The sequence below is a fragment of the Balaenoptera physalus genome (assembly GCF_965194825.1).
Source record: "Balaenoptera physalus genome assembly, chromosome: 9".
Taxonomy (NCBI): domain Eukaryota; kingdom Metazoa; phylum Chordata; class Mammalia; order Artiodactyla; family Balaenopteridae; genus Balaenoptera; species Balaenoptera physalus.
This window is the reverse complement of record NC_138888.1, coordinates 42,636,199-42,651,319: the sequence shown is the minus strand read 5'-3', so window position 1 is coordinate 42,651,319 and position 15,121 is coordinate 42,636,199. Positions and strand designations below refer to the sequence as shown.

Sequence of the window (15,121 nt, the reverse complement as noted above, 5' to 3'; positions counted from 1 at the left end):
CCTTCTTTAATTTGAAAAAATATGTATTAAAAAATGTTTAGCTCAGATAAACTTAGAGTTAGTCAATAATCTCACCTATTCAAGAGTTTTCCTTGAATAGACTCTCCTCCTTCTCACTCTCCCTACCTCCTCTCTTTCCTTCCATCCCTCCATTCTTTTCTTTCACCATTTTTCAGAAGGAAAGACTCCAGTCAAATTGAAATTCTAAATCCCATTAACCTCACTTTGACCCTGTTATTTCACCATTTAACCATGAGACAAAATCATCAGCTCTTAAAACATGAGCTTTAAATGCCAAAACAGTGTTGAGCAATTTTTAAAGGATGAACATTCCATAGGAAAAGAATCTCTAACATTAAAAACAAACAAACAGTTCATTAGAATCATAGTAATCTATGACAACCAAGATAATATCAGTAACAGACTTCAGGAAGGGGTTATCAGACTGTGGAGAAATAAAAGCAGCACATCTAGAAAGAAGGCACATTTTCTCCCTAACGATTGTCATTAAAGGAAAAGACACTGGCGTGTGTTCGAATGAAAAGGCTGGGACCTCCATGGACTAAGGCAAATGTTCCCAGGGTCTAAGTGCTGCTTGGCAAGGCTCCCATATAAACAGCAAAATAACTGCATAGCAACCTACATATGCCCATTTCTCACCCTTTACTGTTTGTCCAGAGAAAAGACCCCTACTACTCCCTGTCTGCTTCGTAAATTTTGTCAAACAGGAGTTGCGTCTGTATGCCAAGTTGAGGAGTGCCACAGGCTGGCATTTCCCAGCACATGCTGTTCATCACGTGGGTTCCTGGAGCGCTGCCTCTTGGCTTCAGAGGCGCTGGAGCCCCCCTTCCCCTCCCTCATTTCCTCTCACAAAGAAAACACACAATAACCGTTAGCAAGTGTGTGTGTGTGTGTGTGCGTGTGCGCACGCGCGCGCGTATCCCAAGTATCTTTCGATCTGGTGACCTGTTTTAGGAATATTAGGAAAGAGTTTCCAGCTTGTTTTTTGCATTCTCAGGAGTACACAGAGTTCGCAGTGAGAGCAGAATAACAGACACTTCTAAAACAAAGAAAACCCACTCTAAATGCTGCTTGCCTAGGACCATTCGCCATCTGTTTATTTCCTCATGGCAGTGCTGCTTATCGGGGACTCCAGCAAAGGCACCAATGTGCAAATCCAGACCGGAGGGCTTTTCCTCTTTTCAAGAGGGTGTTTCCTTGAACTTTCCCATCTGCCTCTGAGTAAGATGTAGAAAATATTATTTATAAAATAAGACTAGCAAATGACTCACAGTGAATAAAAATAAATCAGGGTGCAGTTTGTCATCTTGAAGAGAAGGAAAGGAAAATGCTCCACAATTGGAGTTACAACTCACTTTTTCACACCTCCTCAAGGAACATCTTCAAATGATAGGCAGGAAGTGGGTTTGTGGGAGTTAAGTTAAGCTCAAGAACACTCAAGTGGCCAGAGCGAGATCCAGCCTCGTCATGCATATTCATGAGAGGCAACCTGAGCTCCGGTGTGAAACCACAGTGTGACTGTGTTTCCTGTACACACTTTGCAGCCCACACTGCCAGGAAAGGCTGTAACGCTGAAGAGCCCCGGAGCCTCAGTTTATAACACGGTTCAGAATGATGACTGTTCACTGCCGACTTAACCCACACATTTAACTGGATTTTCTTCATCGTCTTATGACAGCTCAAGAAGTATCCATCTGCCAGGATGCATTTTAGAGCCATCACTGTGCAAATGTGAATTGCAAGGCTTTGGCTAATAAGAAGCAAAAAGGAATAAGGTTATTTATTTTCAGTAGAGCCTTGGGCATTTATTATTAATACTCTAATGGAGAAATAGGTCAGTAGAGCATATACACAGGAAGATAATTTTCCTCTACACACTGCTTCTCTTCTCAACAGACTTTCTACAACAAAATACCCAGAGTGAGTTTCACCTGCCAGAAGACATAAACCAAGGGCCTTGTTCCAGTGGGATTTAGGGAGGCATGTACTGGATTTTTCATTCCTTCAGTCAACAAATAATAACTGAGTGTAAATGTGTACTGTTCTAGGCACTTCGAAAATGGCAATGAACAAGAGATAAAAGTCCCTCCATCATGAAGCTTATGACAGTTTATTGCCATGTTCTTCTAGGGAGAAAGAACACCTTATTGTGTACCTGTCACAGAAGATTCTGGAACTTTTAGTTCAATATCTTTCAAATGCCCTTGATGACTCTGTGGATGAAAAAGTCAGTATGTGTGTCCATGCGTGCTGTGTGAAAGAGAGAAAAAAAAGAAAGGGAGAAAGAGGAAAAGAAAGCAACACTGAAACACAGAATAAACCAAGAGGAAGACTATTAAAAAAATAATGGGTTTACCTTTATGATCTAATGAAAACACAAAAGACTCTAGTACAGGGAAATGAAAAAGAGACACAAAGGAACACTGGAACAGATGGGAAAACCTGATATGTTTTGTGTTGGGAAGACACAAAATATTATCGAGATATCAACTCTCCTGACTTAATCTATAAATCTGACATAGGACACCAAAAAACTTCATAATGATATTCTCAACTAGATAAGCTGATTCTCAAGCAAGAAGAAAAATCTCCAGGGAAAAATGTAATGAGGGGTAGCCCTATCAGATACTGAAATATAAAGCTTCAGACTAATCCATAAGTAAACAGACAAAACAATGGAACTGAAATAATGCCCAGAAGTAGTTCCAAATGCATATGGGAATGTAACATCTAATCAACATGGCACATTCCCCATGGCTCTGTTTGCCTCACTACCATTGTCAACCATGCTGCATGGTCCTTTGCCTCTTTCTCATTAAGGGGCTCAGTGCTAACCCTAGGCCCTTGGCACAGAACAGCTCGGCATTAGGAAAGAGGGCAGGGTTTAGATGGTAAGAAACAGAAGTAACAATTCTACTCCACCACTTGTAGTTTGGTGAGCTTGAACTTGGAACTTTACTGCACTGAGCTTTGGTTTCATTGTCGATGATGTGAGAATAATAAATCTATCTCAAAGAATTGTTGTGAGGGTAATATAAATTGATATATATGAATCTACCTAACAAATTCTGGTACTGAAAAAATAAACATATCCTATTTGAATAGCTTAGTAGGCATCTTAACTCTGGGTTGATTGTTTAACAACTTGTCTGCAGACAGAAACTGCTTTCTAAAAAATTCTTAAATCTTTCTTTTCTACACAACATTAAAGTAAATAAGTTTTGGAATAAAGAAAGAATTATTTTTAAACTCAGCTTTTAGACTCAATGATTTCCTTACACAGAAAATTCTTTACAAAGGAGATAAATTTTTCAGTGGGTTGATTAAATCCAGCAGAAGAAGTTTGGTTACATAGCACGGAAGGACCTCCTGACTTCAAAGTTTGTCAGGAAAATGTGGAATTTTTAAAGATGATCCTGGACTGAGATGGGACTAATGGAAACCCATCTTGTGTGTAGGGACTGCCCAACGCCCAGGTGCAATGTCAAAAATGGAGACTGACTCTTGCACAAAAGAAGCTTGAACAATTTATGGAGCAGGTAGGAATACGAACACAATGGCACGTAAATTTTTAATTTCAACCTTTCGTTGTATTGTATATCAGTGCCTAAGGGATAAGAGGATATTGAAGAAAGTTGTGGGGATGAAAACATGGAAACCACGTATTCTCTGGGAAAACGTGACAAAGAACAATCTTGAACACTGTTGGAAAGGGATGAAGTGGCATCACTTGGTGGGAAGTGCCAGGCTGAATGGTCTGTGGATACATCAGAGGTGGAAGGCGGTTGAAGGAAGAGGCAGTAAAGGGTCTGATGGGCATAGTAAAGGCCTGCAAGACAATGAGTTGAGTAGTAAGGTGATAGAATACTTGCTGAATAACTCTAATTTAATTTTGTCAGGTAAATGATGAAAAGAATGCTTGCTGCTGGATAAGATGGTTCGTATAAGGAAGGAACTAAAGGTGGGAGATTAAAAACTATTCCCCCTGTCTAGATGCAATGCTTCGGTCCAATGCAGCCTGTCCCCGTGGGAATGGAGAGAGCATGTGACTTCAAGCAGTCCCACAGAGCAAGGATCCTTAGAACTGGTGATTTCCTGGACAAACTTATAGAAGGGAAAGATCTGACCAAGTTAGGAACATAGGAGGCTGGCAGGAGAATGGAGCTGTTGACAACAACGGGGAACTTCAGATGTGACAAGGGTTCGTAAGGAGAACAGGAAAGGAAATAAGCCCGAGTTTGGCTAAATTTAGCTGTAGGTGGCAAACAACCAAGATATGACCCAAACTCTCAGAAAAAAATATCAAAACTCTAAATATAATAATTTCAGAATTCTTAGCAAAAGAATATTGTGCTGTTTTTTCATCATGAGGCTAAATTTTTTTCCCTATTATAATATGCACAAAAAGTGTTTATAAAGGTCATGCCTATCACTGACCTACATCTTGTTTAAGGAAAATGTATCTGTTACAGACACCAATAAAAGAGTCTTTCCTCCCACCCCCTCCTCGATAGAAAAAATAGCAGAGGAGCACATTTTTGGTAATCTCGCTGAGAGGGGAAACATTTCACACAAAATCATCACCTCCACCATCTGTCTTGCTCCAAAGTTCACCAGCTGCTAGATTAATGCATTTCATATAAGTCATCATTTTGGTCCTCTCTTGGACATTGGTCAATGAATAGGTGAGATGTTTCTAGGTCACTGTGTTGACTCTGAGATGGATGTCAGTGTTGGGGCCACAGTTGGTTGCGATGGAAATACAGGGCATACACCATCAGTATACGTGTCACAATATCACATAAGAAAATTGACATTATTATTTTATCATTCATACCTTGTTTTTTATAACTGGATTGATTATTCTCCCAACTCACCAGGCTTGGTTTTGAATAATCCTCAGGTGTTCCCCCCACCCAAGACAAGTGCTCAATGGATTTTCAAAAAATGTTGAGAATTTTCAAAAGAGTGTATTATATTTGCAAACTTTTTTAGCAGAAGAACTTTTATTATCCTAGTGAGAACCCCTACATATGAAATAGGTGATTGTCATGAAGGTCTTTCTCATCCCATCTAAAATTTCAGGGATTGATGGGAACTATGTCATTCTCTGTGAACTTCTGAGGTGTCTGTGGAGATGAAGGCAAGTCCAAAAGAGAACCCAGCCTCTGTTGAGCACCAGTAGAAGAGCATGGCTGCCCAATGGGACTGCACGTAAGAGCCAACGCTGTATGTGATCTGATGTGCTTCTAGATACATTAGCCACACCTTGTAATACATGAAAACACAGGCTTTAGAGTCAGACAGACCTGGGTCTGAATCCTGCTGGGTGATCAACAGGTTATTAGCCTCAAAACTCAGTTTAAACATCTATGAAATGGATATAATAATACTCATCTTAAAATATTTGTTATAAGAGGAAGATGAAGTCATGTATATAAAGAGCTAGCACAGTGCCTAGTATATAGTGAGTGTTCAAAAATGGTAGGTAATAATAATAATAATTATTATTATAGTAGTAACAACAATAACAATAGTTGCCTTATTTTATAATCACCATACTTTATAGAGTAATTAAGAAAGCATCGGGCTTCCCTGGTGGCGCAGTGGTTGAGAATCTGCCTGCTAATGCAGGGGACACGGGTTCGGGCCCTGGTCTGGGAAGATCCCACATGCCGCAGAGCAGCTAGGCCCGTGAGCCACAAGTACTGAGCCTACGCGTCTGGAGCCTGTGCTCCGCAACAAGAGAGGCCTCAACAGTGAGAGGCCCGCGCACCGCGATGAAGAGTGGCCCCCCGCTTGCCACAACTAGAGAAAGCCCTTGCACAGAAACGAAGACCCAACACAGCCATAAATAAAAAAAAAAAAAAAAAAAAAAAAAAAGAAAGCATCGTGGGCTTCCCTGGTGGCGCAGTGGTTAGAAATCCGCCTGCCAATGCAGGCGACATGGGTTCGTGTCCTGGTCCAGGAAGATCCCACATGCCACGGAGCAACTGGGCCCGTGAGCCACAATTGCTGAGCCTGCGCGTCTGGAGCCTGTGCTCGGCAACGGGAGAGGCCACGACAGTGAGAGGCCCGCGCATCGCGATGAAGAGTGGCCCCTGCTCGCCGCAACTGGAGAAAGCCCTCACACAGAAACGAAGACTCAACACAGCCAAAAATAAATAAATAAATAAATTTATTTAAAAAAAAAAAAAAAAAAAAGAAAGCATCGTGTTGGTAATAAGTTCATACCTGGCTAGTCTGACCTGAAATGGAATTTCTAACTCTCCTAACAGGAATAGCATCAGCAAGCAAGGTGTTAAGGAATCAAAATGCCACCTGTGTATAAGAGCCCTCAATGGTTACCTTGAGTAGAGTACCTATGATTTTAGTTAGAAGACCTTGCCAGCCAAACTAAGCTCTCTACCTTCTGTCAGGATCGTGGAACCTTCTATAGAATAGACATTGTTTTAGTAACCTCCAGGGAAACAGATTCCACAACTTCCCTTATAACCTAGTTCAGTGTTTAGCAACTGTCTCTCTTGGTAAATCTTCAAAGCTCATCTAAATCCTCTGTGCTCTAGTTTTAGGCTGATCATCTCACATTTAATTCAGATCGTATTGATACTCGTATTGGTATTGAACTAAATTACAGCTAGAAATACAAACACACATGTTAACACAAGCTTTCAGTGTCAGCATAATCAACTACGATGAGTTAACATGCTGGAGAGCGAGGCACCGTTAATGTAATCAGAAACACATCAGCAGTGTTTGCTTAATGTCACAGCCCAAGTTCCTCAACAGTTGTCACACACAGACTTGCGTGACATGAAACAGAGTGAGCAGCATTTTAAAAGCCAGCAGAATGAAAGGAACTGTCCTCTGAGTTGTTTCTGCATCCCCTGGTGTTGGCTCACTCTCTTAGAAGCTGTCGCTTCCTACCCACCTTCTGGGAGGTCTGGGCCTTTTGCATAGTGTCCAGGATTAATCTAACAGCCACAAAAACAACAAATTCCCTGAAGCCACCTTTACGGTGCGGGTGACTTTCCTTTCTTTATCATTGTGTGTCAGAGAAGCTCCAGCCCAGAGGCCACTGCTTTGTTCAGTGGATTAGAAAAGCGGTGCTAAAGGGGGACTCAAGCTGGACGGCAGCATCTGCCCAGATGCCTTCCTTGCAGAGCCAGGCTAGCTGCCCAAGACCCTGGACACTTTGCATTTAGACTCAGAGTTCTGGAAGGCTGTTTCTTTGAAACATGGTGTGCCCCCCCCCAAAAACAAATGTTCAGAAAATATGCATTGACTGTGAGCTAAGGAAGCCTAAGCTTTGTTTGCGTGGGTCCCATCAAAGCTGTAGCTACACCTAACTTATATTTATGATTTTGTGTTGTATGGACCACAATTCCCTGGACTGCTCTGAGACCCACTTCCCTCTGCCGTGTAACAAGATTAAGAATATCTCACCCACACCTAGTGGTTCCTCTTCTGCAAGGAGGCTGCCAGAAAGAGCTTCAGGACCTCGCTCCTGACTTCACACCATACTCTTCTTTGGGAGACTCACAACACCTGTTGGTTTATTAAACTCACCAAATCCTGAAGGAAAGACTTCTGCTTGATTTGACTTAATCTAATGTTTCCTCAAGTGGGAGCAGGATGACGCCTTCTCTTACCTAGTGACCAGCCTGCCACACGGGAGGGAGATGACAGGTGAGAGAGTTCACAGCAGTCCCCGTGTCACCTGGACCCCTCTGGAGGTCTGCAGGCCCCGTCTCAGCCCCCAACTCTCCAGACATTCTTTCCTTAAAGGGGTAGGCGAGCAGGACTCCAGTGTCCCTATTCCAGCTCCCCAGATGCTCACTGGAAATGGCTGTCTTTTCCAGAGCTTTCCTGTCAGGTCCATTGCCACGCTCGATTAGAACTTTCTGGGTGCTGCCTGAGCTCACAGGCAGGACTGGGTGCTTGAGACATAAAGAGAAAAAGCAGTGGAAAAGATAACCGGGAAGAAGAGGGACTGGCAGACTGACCTTGTGCTTACATCAGGGGACCATAAAACAGACGCGAATATAATCCTTAACCAGGCGTTTGTAAGTTTGTGTATAAGAATGAATTGACAATAGTATTTTACTTTCCTTTTAAGGATTTGATTTTTAGGCGACCCGAAACTCCATTTTAAACTTGGGAAGAGAGGGCTACTTTCATCCATCCACCATGCCTGTTCAGGAACGCTGATGAGAGAAGAAGACATCTCCAGGGTTTCCCACTCTCCCACCAGAAGTACCCTACCCACCCCACCCCCAAAGGTCCACTGGTCCAAAACTCAGAGTAGGGACCTGGTGGGGGTTGAGGGCATGGAGGCCCGAGACTAAAATGGCTAGTGCAGTTTCCAGGTGTGATAGCCAGGGGCAGCCTCATTGAAAATTTGTCCTTGAGGGGCAGTTGTGTTGAAAAGAGCCCTGTGCAGAGGTCAGAGGGTGGCTGGAGTCGTAGCTCTCCCACTTACTGATCCTGTGCAATTTCTTGAATCCCTCTGAGACCCAGTTTCCTCTCTATGTAACAGGATTCATGGTACCCGGTCTGCATTTAATAGTGCTCGATAGCTGTTGCCCCTGAGTCTGTGATGAGGCAATAGTCAAGGACACTGGGTCCCCAGCAAGCGTTAAACAGAAACCGCCCTTGGGGCTGCACGCTGACTGCAGCAGCGCTGTCATTCCACCTCCTTGCCCATCACTCAGACCAGGCCCCCTGTCATTTTCACTTTCTCCCGCTAGGATTTGCACCTACAGGGACAGCTGGAGGCCACAGCGCCAGGCAGACACCAGCAAGCCCAGATGGCCAGCCTCGGGCACCAGCGCCCACCACAAGTGCCTGCGATGGAGAGAGGGCTGCTGGAGGTTCGGCTGAGCAGCTGCAAAACGAGGGAACGCCGAGTGCAGGGTGGTTTGGGTTTTGGTTTTGATTTGGGGGTTTTCTCTCCTTTGCACTTTCCCGGGAAAGCATTTGAATCCACACTTATCTTCCTGGCTGATTTCTTGTCTGAGTCTACTTTTTTTGTTCTTAATCCAACAGGATTAATGTTCTTAATTTCATTTCACTTTCTCTTTCTCCCTTTGAACTCCCATCTCTACCTCTTCTGTTCTGATCTCCTTTCTGCACATCCCCATCCTTTTTGCCTCCTTGGTCCCCTAATGTCCTTTTGAAGCTTCTGCACAGATAAGCAGATGCACTTTTCTCAGTAGGGATTGGGAGAAACCTCTCCCTGCAAACACCTGCAGCTGCCTGGGAGCCCCTAGGTTCAGACTGCTGCCCCCACCGTGAAATGCACTCACACAGCAAGCCAGTGCCTACGTCCAGATGTGACTGAAATAATTTTTATCCCTAGAATACGTGAGGCACCCCGATATTTTCTATACCAGTCTATTTAATTTTTGTCTTCATTTTCCCGTTCCTTCCTTCCTTCTTTACTCCCTCTCTCCATCCCTTCTTCTCCCTCTCCCTCCCTTGCTCTCCCCTACCCCCACTGTTCCTCACCCCCTACACTGATCTCAGGACTCATTACTGCCATTACTGTCATTCTTGGATTGAGACTTAGGAGCCCTGGCCACTGGCCCTGGGAAAGAGACCCTCTCCTTCATCTTCTGAAACACATAGTATTTGTATGTAATGAGAAATCCATTCCTCCCCAAACAGATGAAGTTTAAAAAATTCTCCTAAAGTAAACTGGGAGACAGGACAGAAGGACAACAGGTTTTTAAGGTATATTGTGGAGCCATCTCGGGGTTTAGGAAATGGGGATAATTGTTCTGATGCTTTGAGGTTCCCGGGCTCTTCTCTTCATGATGCCCCAGTGTTTTCTGCCCCCCGGCCTCCTCCCCCAAAAAAGTTCTGAGGAAGGATCTAGCGGTGGGCAGAATAATGGCCCCTCAAAGATGCCCATGTCCTATCCCTGGCACCTGTGCATATGTTGGTTCTGTTATGTGGCAAGGGGAAATTAAAATTGCAGATGAAATTAAGGTTGCAAATCAGCTGATCTTGTAATGGGAAGAATAGGCTGGGCTGTCTGGCTGGGACCACTGTAATCACAAGGGTCCTTACGAGTGGAAGAGGGAAGCAGGAGTCTCAGAGTTAGCTGGATGCCATGTAGAAAGGTTCCATGGCTCTGGTTACCGGGTCTGCTGTAAGGAACTTGGAAGTTGTCTCTCCATCTTAACAAGAAGTAAAAAGCTAAACAGCCTGAAAAATCAACAACTCTTCTCAGACTCATAAGAGAGAGGAGGACACAGGGCAAGCCACTGCCCACAAGACTAGACAGACAGACAGGCGAATACAGGGCGTTTCTGCCTCCCTAACGGAGGCTCGAGAGGGGAAAGCGCCACAGGAACCCGTGCCAGGGTTATAGTGAATTATAACTGATGAGTTGCTGGAGGCTCAGTGCAGACAGCACTGAGAGTTAAAAACTCCAGGGGGCCCCAGTCATAGGAGGTCCCCACAATATTGTGAGATTTCTCTCCAGGAGCTTAACCAAGTTTCCACAGTAAATACTGGAGAAAAAAACCCTCTCATACGTCCAGCAAGGTCAGAGCATTCTGCTTTTAGCAAGGCCTGCCCTCTGGAGAAACTCGTTAACGGAGCCTAACCTGCTGGGGTATTCTCAAAGCCTAACTGATAGTGGGAAAGGAAATACCCAACTGCAGCCCACTTAGCCATCATGTTCCACCTAAGGGGGGAGGCGAAAAACCCGAGAAACACTTATGAGTTCCCAGCCCAGAGGCACAGGCTCACTAAAAGACTGGACACCTAATTGCAGACACCCCCTCCCCCCAACCTCACCACCACCTACTGTTCACAGCAGCTCCTTCTACCCGGTACATCATGTCTGGCTATCAAGAAAAAATGACAAGGCATACTAAAAGACAAAAGACACAATTTGAAGAGACAGAGCAGGCGTCAGAACCAGACATGGCTGGGATGTTGGCATTATCAGACTGAAAATTTAAAACAACTTTGATTAACATGCTCTAATGGATAAAGTAAACAACTAGCAAGAAAGACTCCACCAGCCGTTGTTGGCTTAGAAGGTGGAAAGGAGTCACAAGCCAAAGAATTCAGCTAGTCTCTAGAAGCTGGAAAAAGCAAGAAAACGAATTCTCTCCTAGATGCTCCAGAAAGGAAATGAATCCTTACAGCACCTTGATTTTATCTCAGTGAGACCCATTTCAGACTTCTGACCTCCAGAACTATAAGATAATAGATGTATGTTATTTTCAGCCACTAAGTTTGTGGTAATATATTACACCAGCAATAAGAAATGAATACTGATGTATTTTTGGTCAATTACACTATGAGTTGAAGCATTTCTGAGTCCAGGGTTTATTTTAAATACCCACTTTCTTATTTCAAGGCTGGCTCTGGCACTTGGCATTGTCTCCAGTCTGGGAAAGGAAGAATGAACAGAGGTCTGGCCTGCAGACCTGCGGAGCCACTGAGGTCAGGGTAGCTGGAGGAGAGGGTGGGTAACTGTGATGCTGAGGAGGGGGGGGTTCCCTGGAGGGCTGGTTCTTCCTCCTACTTCTCAGCAAAGATCACAAAACTCTATCACTCTGCAAATTGTAATTTTTACCTGATTTTTTTTTTTTTTTTTTTTGGCTGTGCTGCGCGGCTAGCTGTATCTCAGCTCCCCCACCAGGGATCGAACTCACGCCCTTAGCAGTGAAAGCACAGAGTCCTAACCACTGGACCCCCGTGGAATTCCCTACCTGGATTTTTTGAAGGCTAAAGGCAGTCACTGTGCCTTAAGGTCTAAGCTGGCTAAGCAGGGGGGCCCCCTAACTGCACTTCCAAACCAGAGATTTCCTAGAGCAGACGGTGGTGAGGAGGGCTTCTTACGACACAGTGATGAGTGCTGTTGTGAGCGCCTATCCAGCTGGACCCGACCTTCTAATTCTCCTTCACCCTCTTCACTGTTAGATTCTACCTCAGGGCTGCCGTTGCCCGGACAAGAGGTCTTGAGAAAATAAGTTAAGCTCCCAGACTTAGTTTCCTCCTCAATAGAATACCAGCACTGCCCCGTTCAGAAACTCTGACTACACAGCAGGCACTTAACCAAAGCTCTGGAAGGACAACATGAGGATTTCTTCGCTGGTTTACAGCAGCTTTCTCTCTGCTGTGAAGCCCAAGGTTTTGTGTACATTTCCATCTGGACTTGAAACGGATTGTGTGTGTGTGTGTGTTTATAATAATATGTTAAATATACAGAATTCTGTTTCTGATTGTGGGTCTGCTCACCAGGCTCAACACTTACTCTCCACTCAGGATCCTTGTCTCTATGAGGTCAGTGAAGAGCATATGGCATTCGCTGATTACACCAGAGAAATATTAGGAATGGATATTTCGCCAAGATTTTTCCTCTTTTCCTTCCAGCCAAGACACAAAGCTTAGACTGCTTCTACCTCAAAATGTTTCTTGTGCCATCGATTTATAAATTCTGACATGCATTGTGATTTTCAGAAAGCTAGATTCTTCACTGATAGTCTCCTTACATTAGAGAAGCAGCCTAGAATGCTAACAACTCCCAAAGCTGCATGGCTTTAGAATGGATGATTCAACTCTATTTTACCACGAGTCATGGTTGACTAGTTAGCTAGTCCCTGGTGCTCCTGGCTGTAAGCTATGCCCGGCTCAGCCTCTGCCAATCCTGACTTTAGGCAAGGGGCTGCGGGTGCATAAACTTTAGCTCCACAGTCTAGAAGTTAGGTCCAGTCACCCTTTCTGGACCATCTCTGTTCAAGATCTGGTAACTAGGATTCTGAGTGCTGAGAATGTTGCCTTTTCGACCTGCCAGAATTCCAACCTGCTGGAATTCTCTAGCCGTTTGAGGCTTGAGGCTCTGCCATGCTCTTATCAATCTCCCTTCTTGGAACAATCCTAACCATGAGCTGCTGACAACCTTGCCCAGTACCTTCTGCCCATCTAAGTTCTTGTTGTATCCCAGAAAGTCACGACATGCCAGAATTCCATTGGGACTCCCTGCAGCCTTGTGATGATGGGCCATCCCTTTACTCATTCCTGCCCTGCTACCTACTCTGCCAACTGCATTTTTTTCTTGGCACCTGTTCCATGGTGCTTGTTTCTCCAGCCCCTCCCAGGCTGCCTGTCCCACTGCAGTTAACTGGGTTATGCCTGGCCATATCCCAAGGTATGTCAACAATTGATAGATCACACTTTAGGAGCCAGAAAATCTTATTAGACTGAAATGTTAATTAGGACAGGAACTCTTGGAATGTAGCAGCAGGCAGAGCGATCAAGGTTTGGACAGTGGGAATGTGTAAGCATCGCATTAGGGAATTACTCTCTGAGCAAAACACAAACGAGATGCCTAAGACTGAAGGGAAAATAAATGGCTGCTGATTTTACAAAGCCCAGAAGTTTTAAAATTTCTTCTTGTTGTTCGTTTGTTTTTATATATTTAAAAATTATGTTTAACTGTGGTAAAATACACATAACATAAAGTCCACCGTCTTAACCATTTTGAAGTGTACAGTTCAGTGGCATCAAGCACATTCACACTGTTGTCCAACCATCCATCTCCAGAACTGTTTTCATCTTGCAAAACTGAAACTCTGTTCACATTATACAATAAACTCTTCTTCCTCCACCCTCCCTCCAGGCTCTGGAAACCACCCTTCTACTTTCTGTCTCTGTGAATTTGACTACTCTAGGTACCTCATATAAGTGGCTATTATGAATCATGCTGCTAAGAACATGGGTGTACAAATAGTTTTGAGTCCCTATTTTCCATTATTTTGGGTATATACCCCAAAATGGAATTGCTGGATCATGTGGTAATTCTATTTTTAATTTTTTTGGGAAACTGTCACACCATCTTCCATAGTGGCTGCACCACTTTACATTCCTACCAACATAGCATAAGAGTTCCAATTTCTCCAATACTTGTTATTTTTCTGTCTTTATGATAGTAGCCATCTTAAAACATTTGAGGTAGTATCTTTATGTTTTTTCATAAATCATCTGTAAGTTTTCAACCTCTGAGGATATTTACACTCCCTTCCCCACAGATAAATATTGTTCAAGTTAAGTGATATCATCTCTTGGTTCTCACTAATCTGTTGCCTGGTTGTATTTTCAACAACATTTTTCATCTGCCTAAGTTTAGAGTTTAGCGAGGGCCTCATCAACAACTCTTAGGTAAAAAATGAACTAAAGATCTCAATATGAGTATTTCATTTTATTTGTTTTTATGAATTTATGTATATAAGAGTAGCTGTAAGTTTGTTTTTACTTTGCCCTCTTTCAGAATCCTAGTAAATTTATTTTCAAAGGCGATGACATATTCTGTAGGTATGCAAAAAAAAAAAAAGTTTTAAGGTTTCTGAGGGTCTTTAAGGAATAACTAGGTCCTTAGAAATGTGGGAGTGGTCATACTTATTCACAATAGTCATTACTCAAATTATCCCACTACCAAACATTTCAAGGAATAAAGATGTTAAAAAGCAAATTACCAGTGAAACATATCTAAATCATTATATTTTACATATAAAATATACTAAGAATATAGAATGATTAAAAATTATATTCTTTTTAATTAATTTTAATTACTAATTAAAAGCATCCATGTTAATTCCATGTTATCCAAACTATTTTTTTAACTATGTGATCATGGTTTTTATCAATGGCCCTTAGGTACACAGAAGTGGAGTAAGTTATATTCATTAAGTGATTCTGCCATTCTTTGATGCCTGATACTGTTCTGGTTTCATGTGAAACAAACTCTATTCCCTGTGCTTAGAATGCTTTTCCTTGTATACCTGTCTAAATTCTACTCATCCTGCAAGGCCTAGCTCAAGTCTTCCCCTACTAAAAGGTAATCTTCAGGAGGGCAGGGATTTTTGTCAGGATTGTTTAATGCTGTAGGACCATTATGCAGGAGAGTACCTAGTGCTAGAAAATGCTCTATAAATGTACCCTGAATAAATGATGAATGAATAAGTGAATGCATAAATTAAAATCTTAGATTTTATTGCTCGCTCACTCCTCTAAATGCCTGCAGCATGTGGGCACAGTCCATATAATGTATTTGACCCTTAACATGTACATTTTGTAG

General features: G+C 43.1%; 1 protein-coding gene and 1 long non-coding RNA gene across 8 annotated transcripts in view; one reads left to right on the top strand and one right to left on the bottom strand.

Moving 5' to 3' along the window:
• Positions 1–3,524, bottom strand: part of CEP85L (centrosomal protein 85L) — a 212,696-nt gene extending 209,172 nt beyond the window's left edge. The window contains exons 1-2 of one of the 3 annotated variants that reach the window (XM_082474593.1): positions 1,377–3,524; positions 1,081–1,238 (exon numbers count right to left, since the gene is read on the bottom strand). In XM_082474593.1, the coding sequence (XP_082330719.1) occupies positions 1,081–1,113 (33 nt within the window). In that variant the 5' untranslated portion in view covers positions 1,114–1,238; positions 1,377–3,524. Of the gene's footprint in view, positions 1–1,080; positions 1,239–1,292 lie in introns of all 3 variants that reach the window. The other 2 variants (XM_082474597.1, XM_082474598.1) reach the window with 2 other exon arrangements.
• The window catches only part of LOC309666929, a 39,686-nt gene extending 25,061 nt beyond the window's left edge, over positions 1–14,625 (top strand). For 4 of the 5 annotated variants that reach the window (XR_014267353.1, XR_014267354.1, XR_014267356.1 and 1 more), the window contains 2 exons: positions 5,107–5,235; positions 8,772–14,625. This is a non-coding gene — a long non-coding RNA (uncharacterized lncRNA). The remainder of the gene's footprint in view (positions 1–5,106; positions 5,236–8,771) is intronic. The other variant, XR_014267355.1, reaches the window with a different exon arrangement.
• The last annotated feature ends 496 nt before the right edge of the window (positions 14,626–15,121 follow it).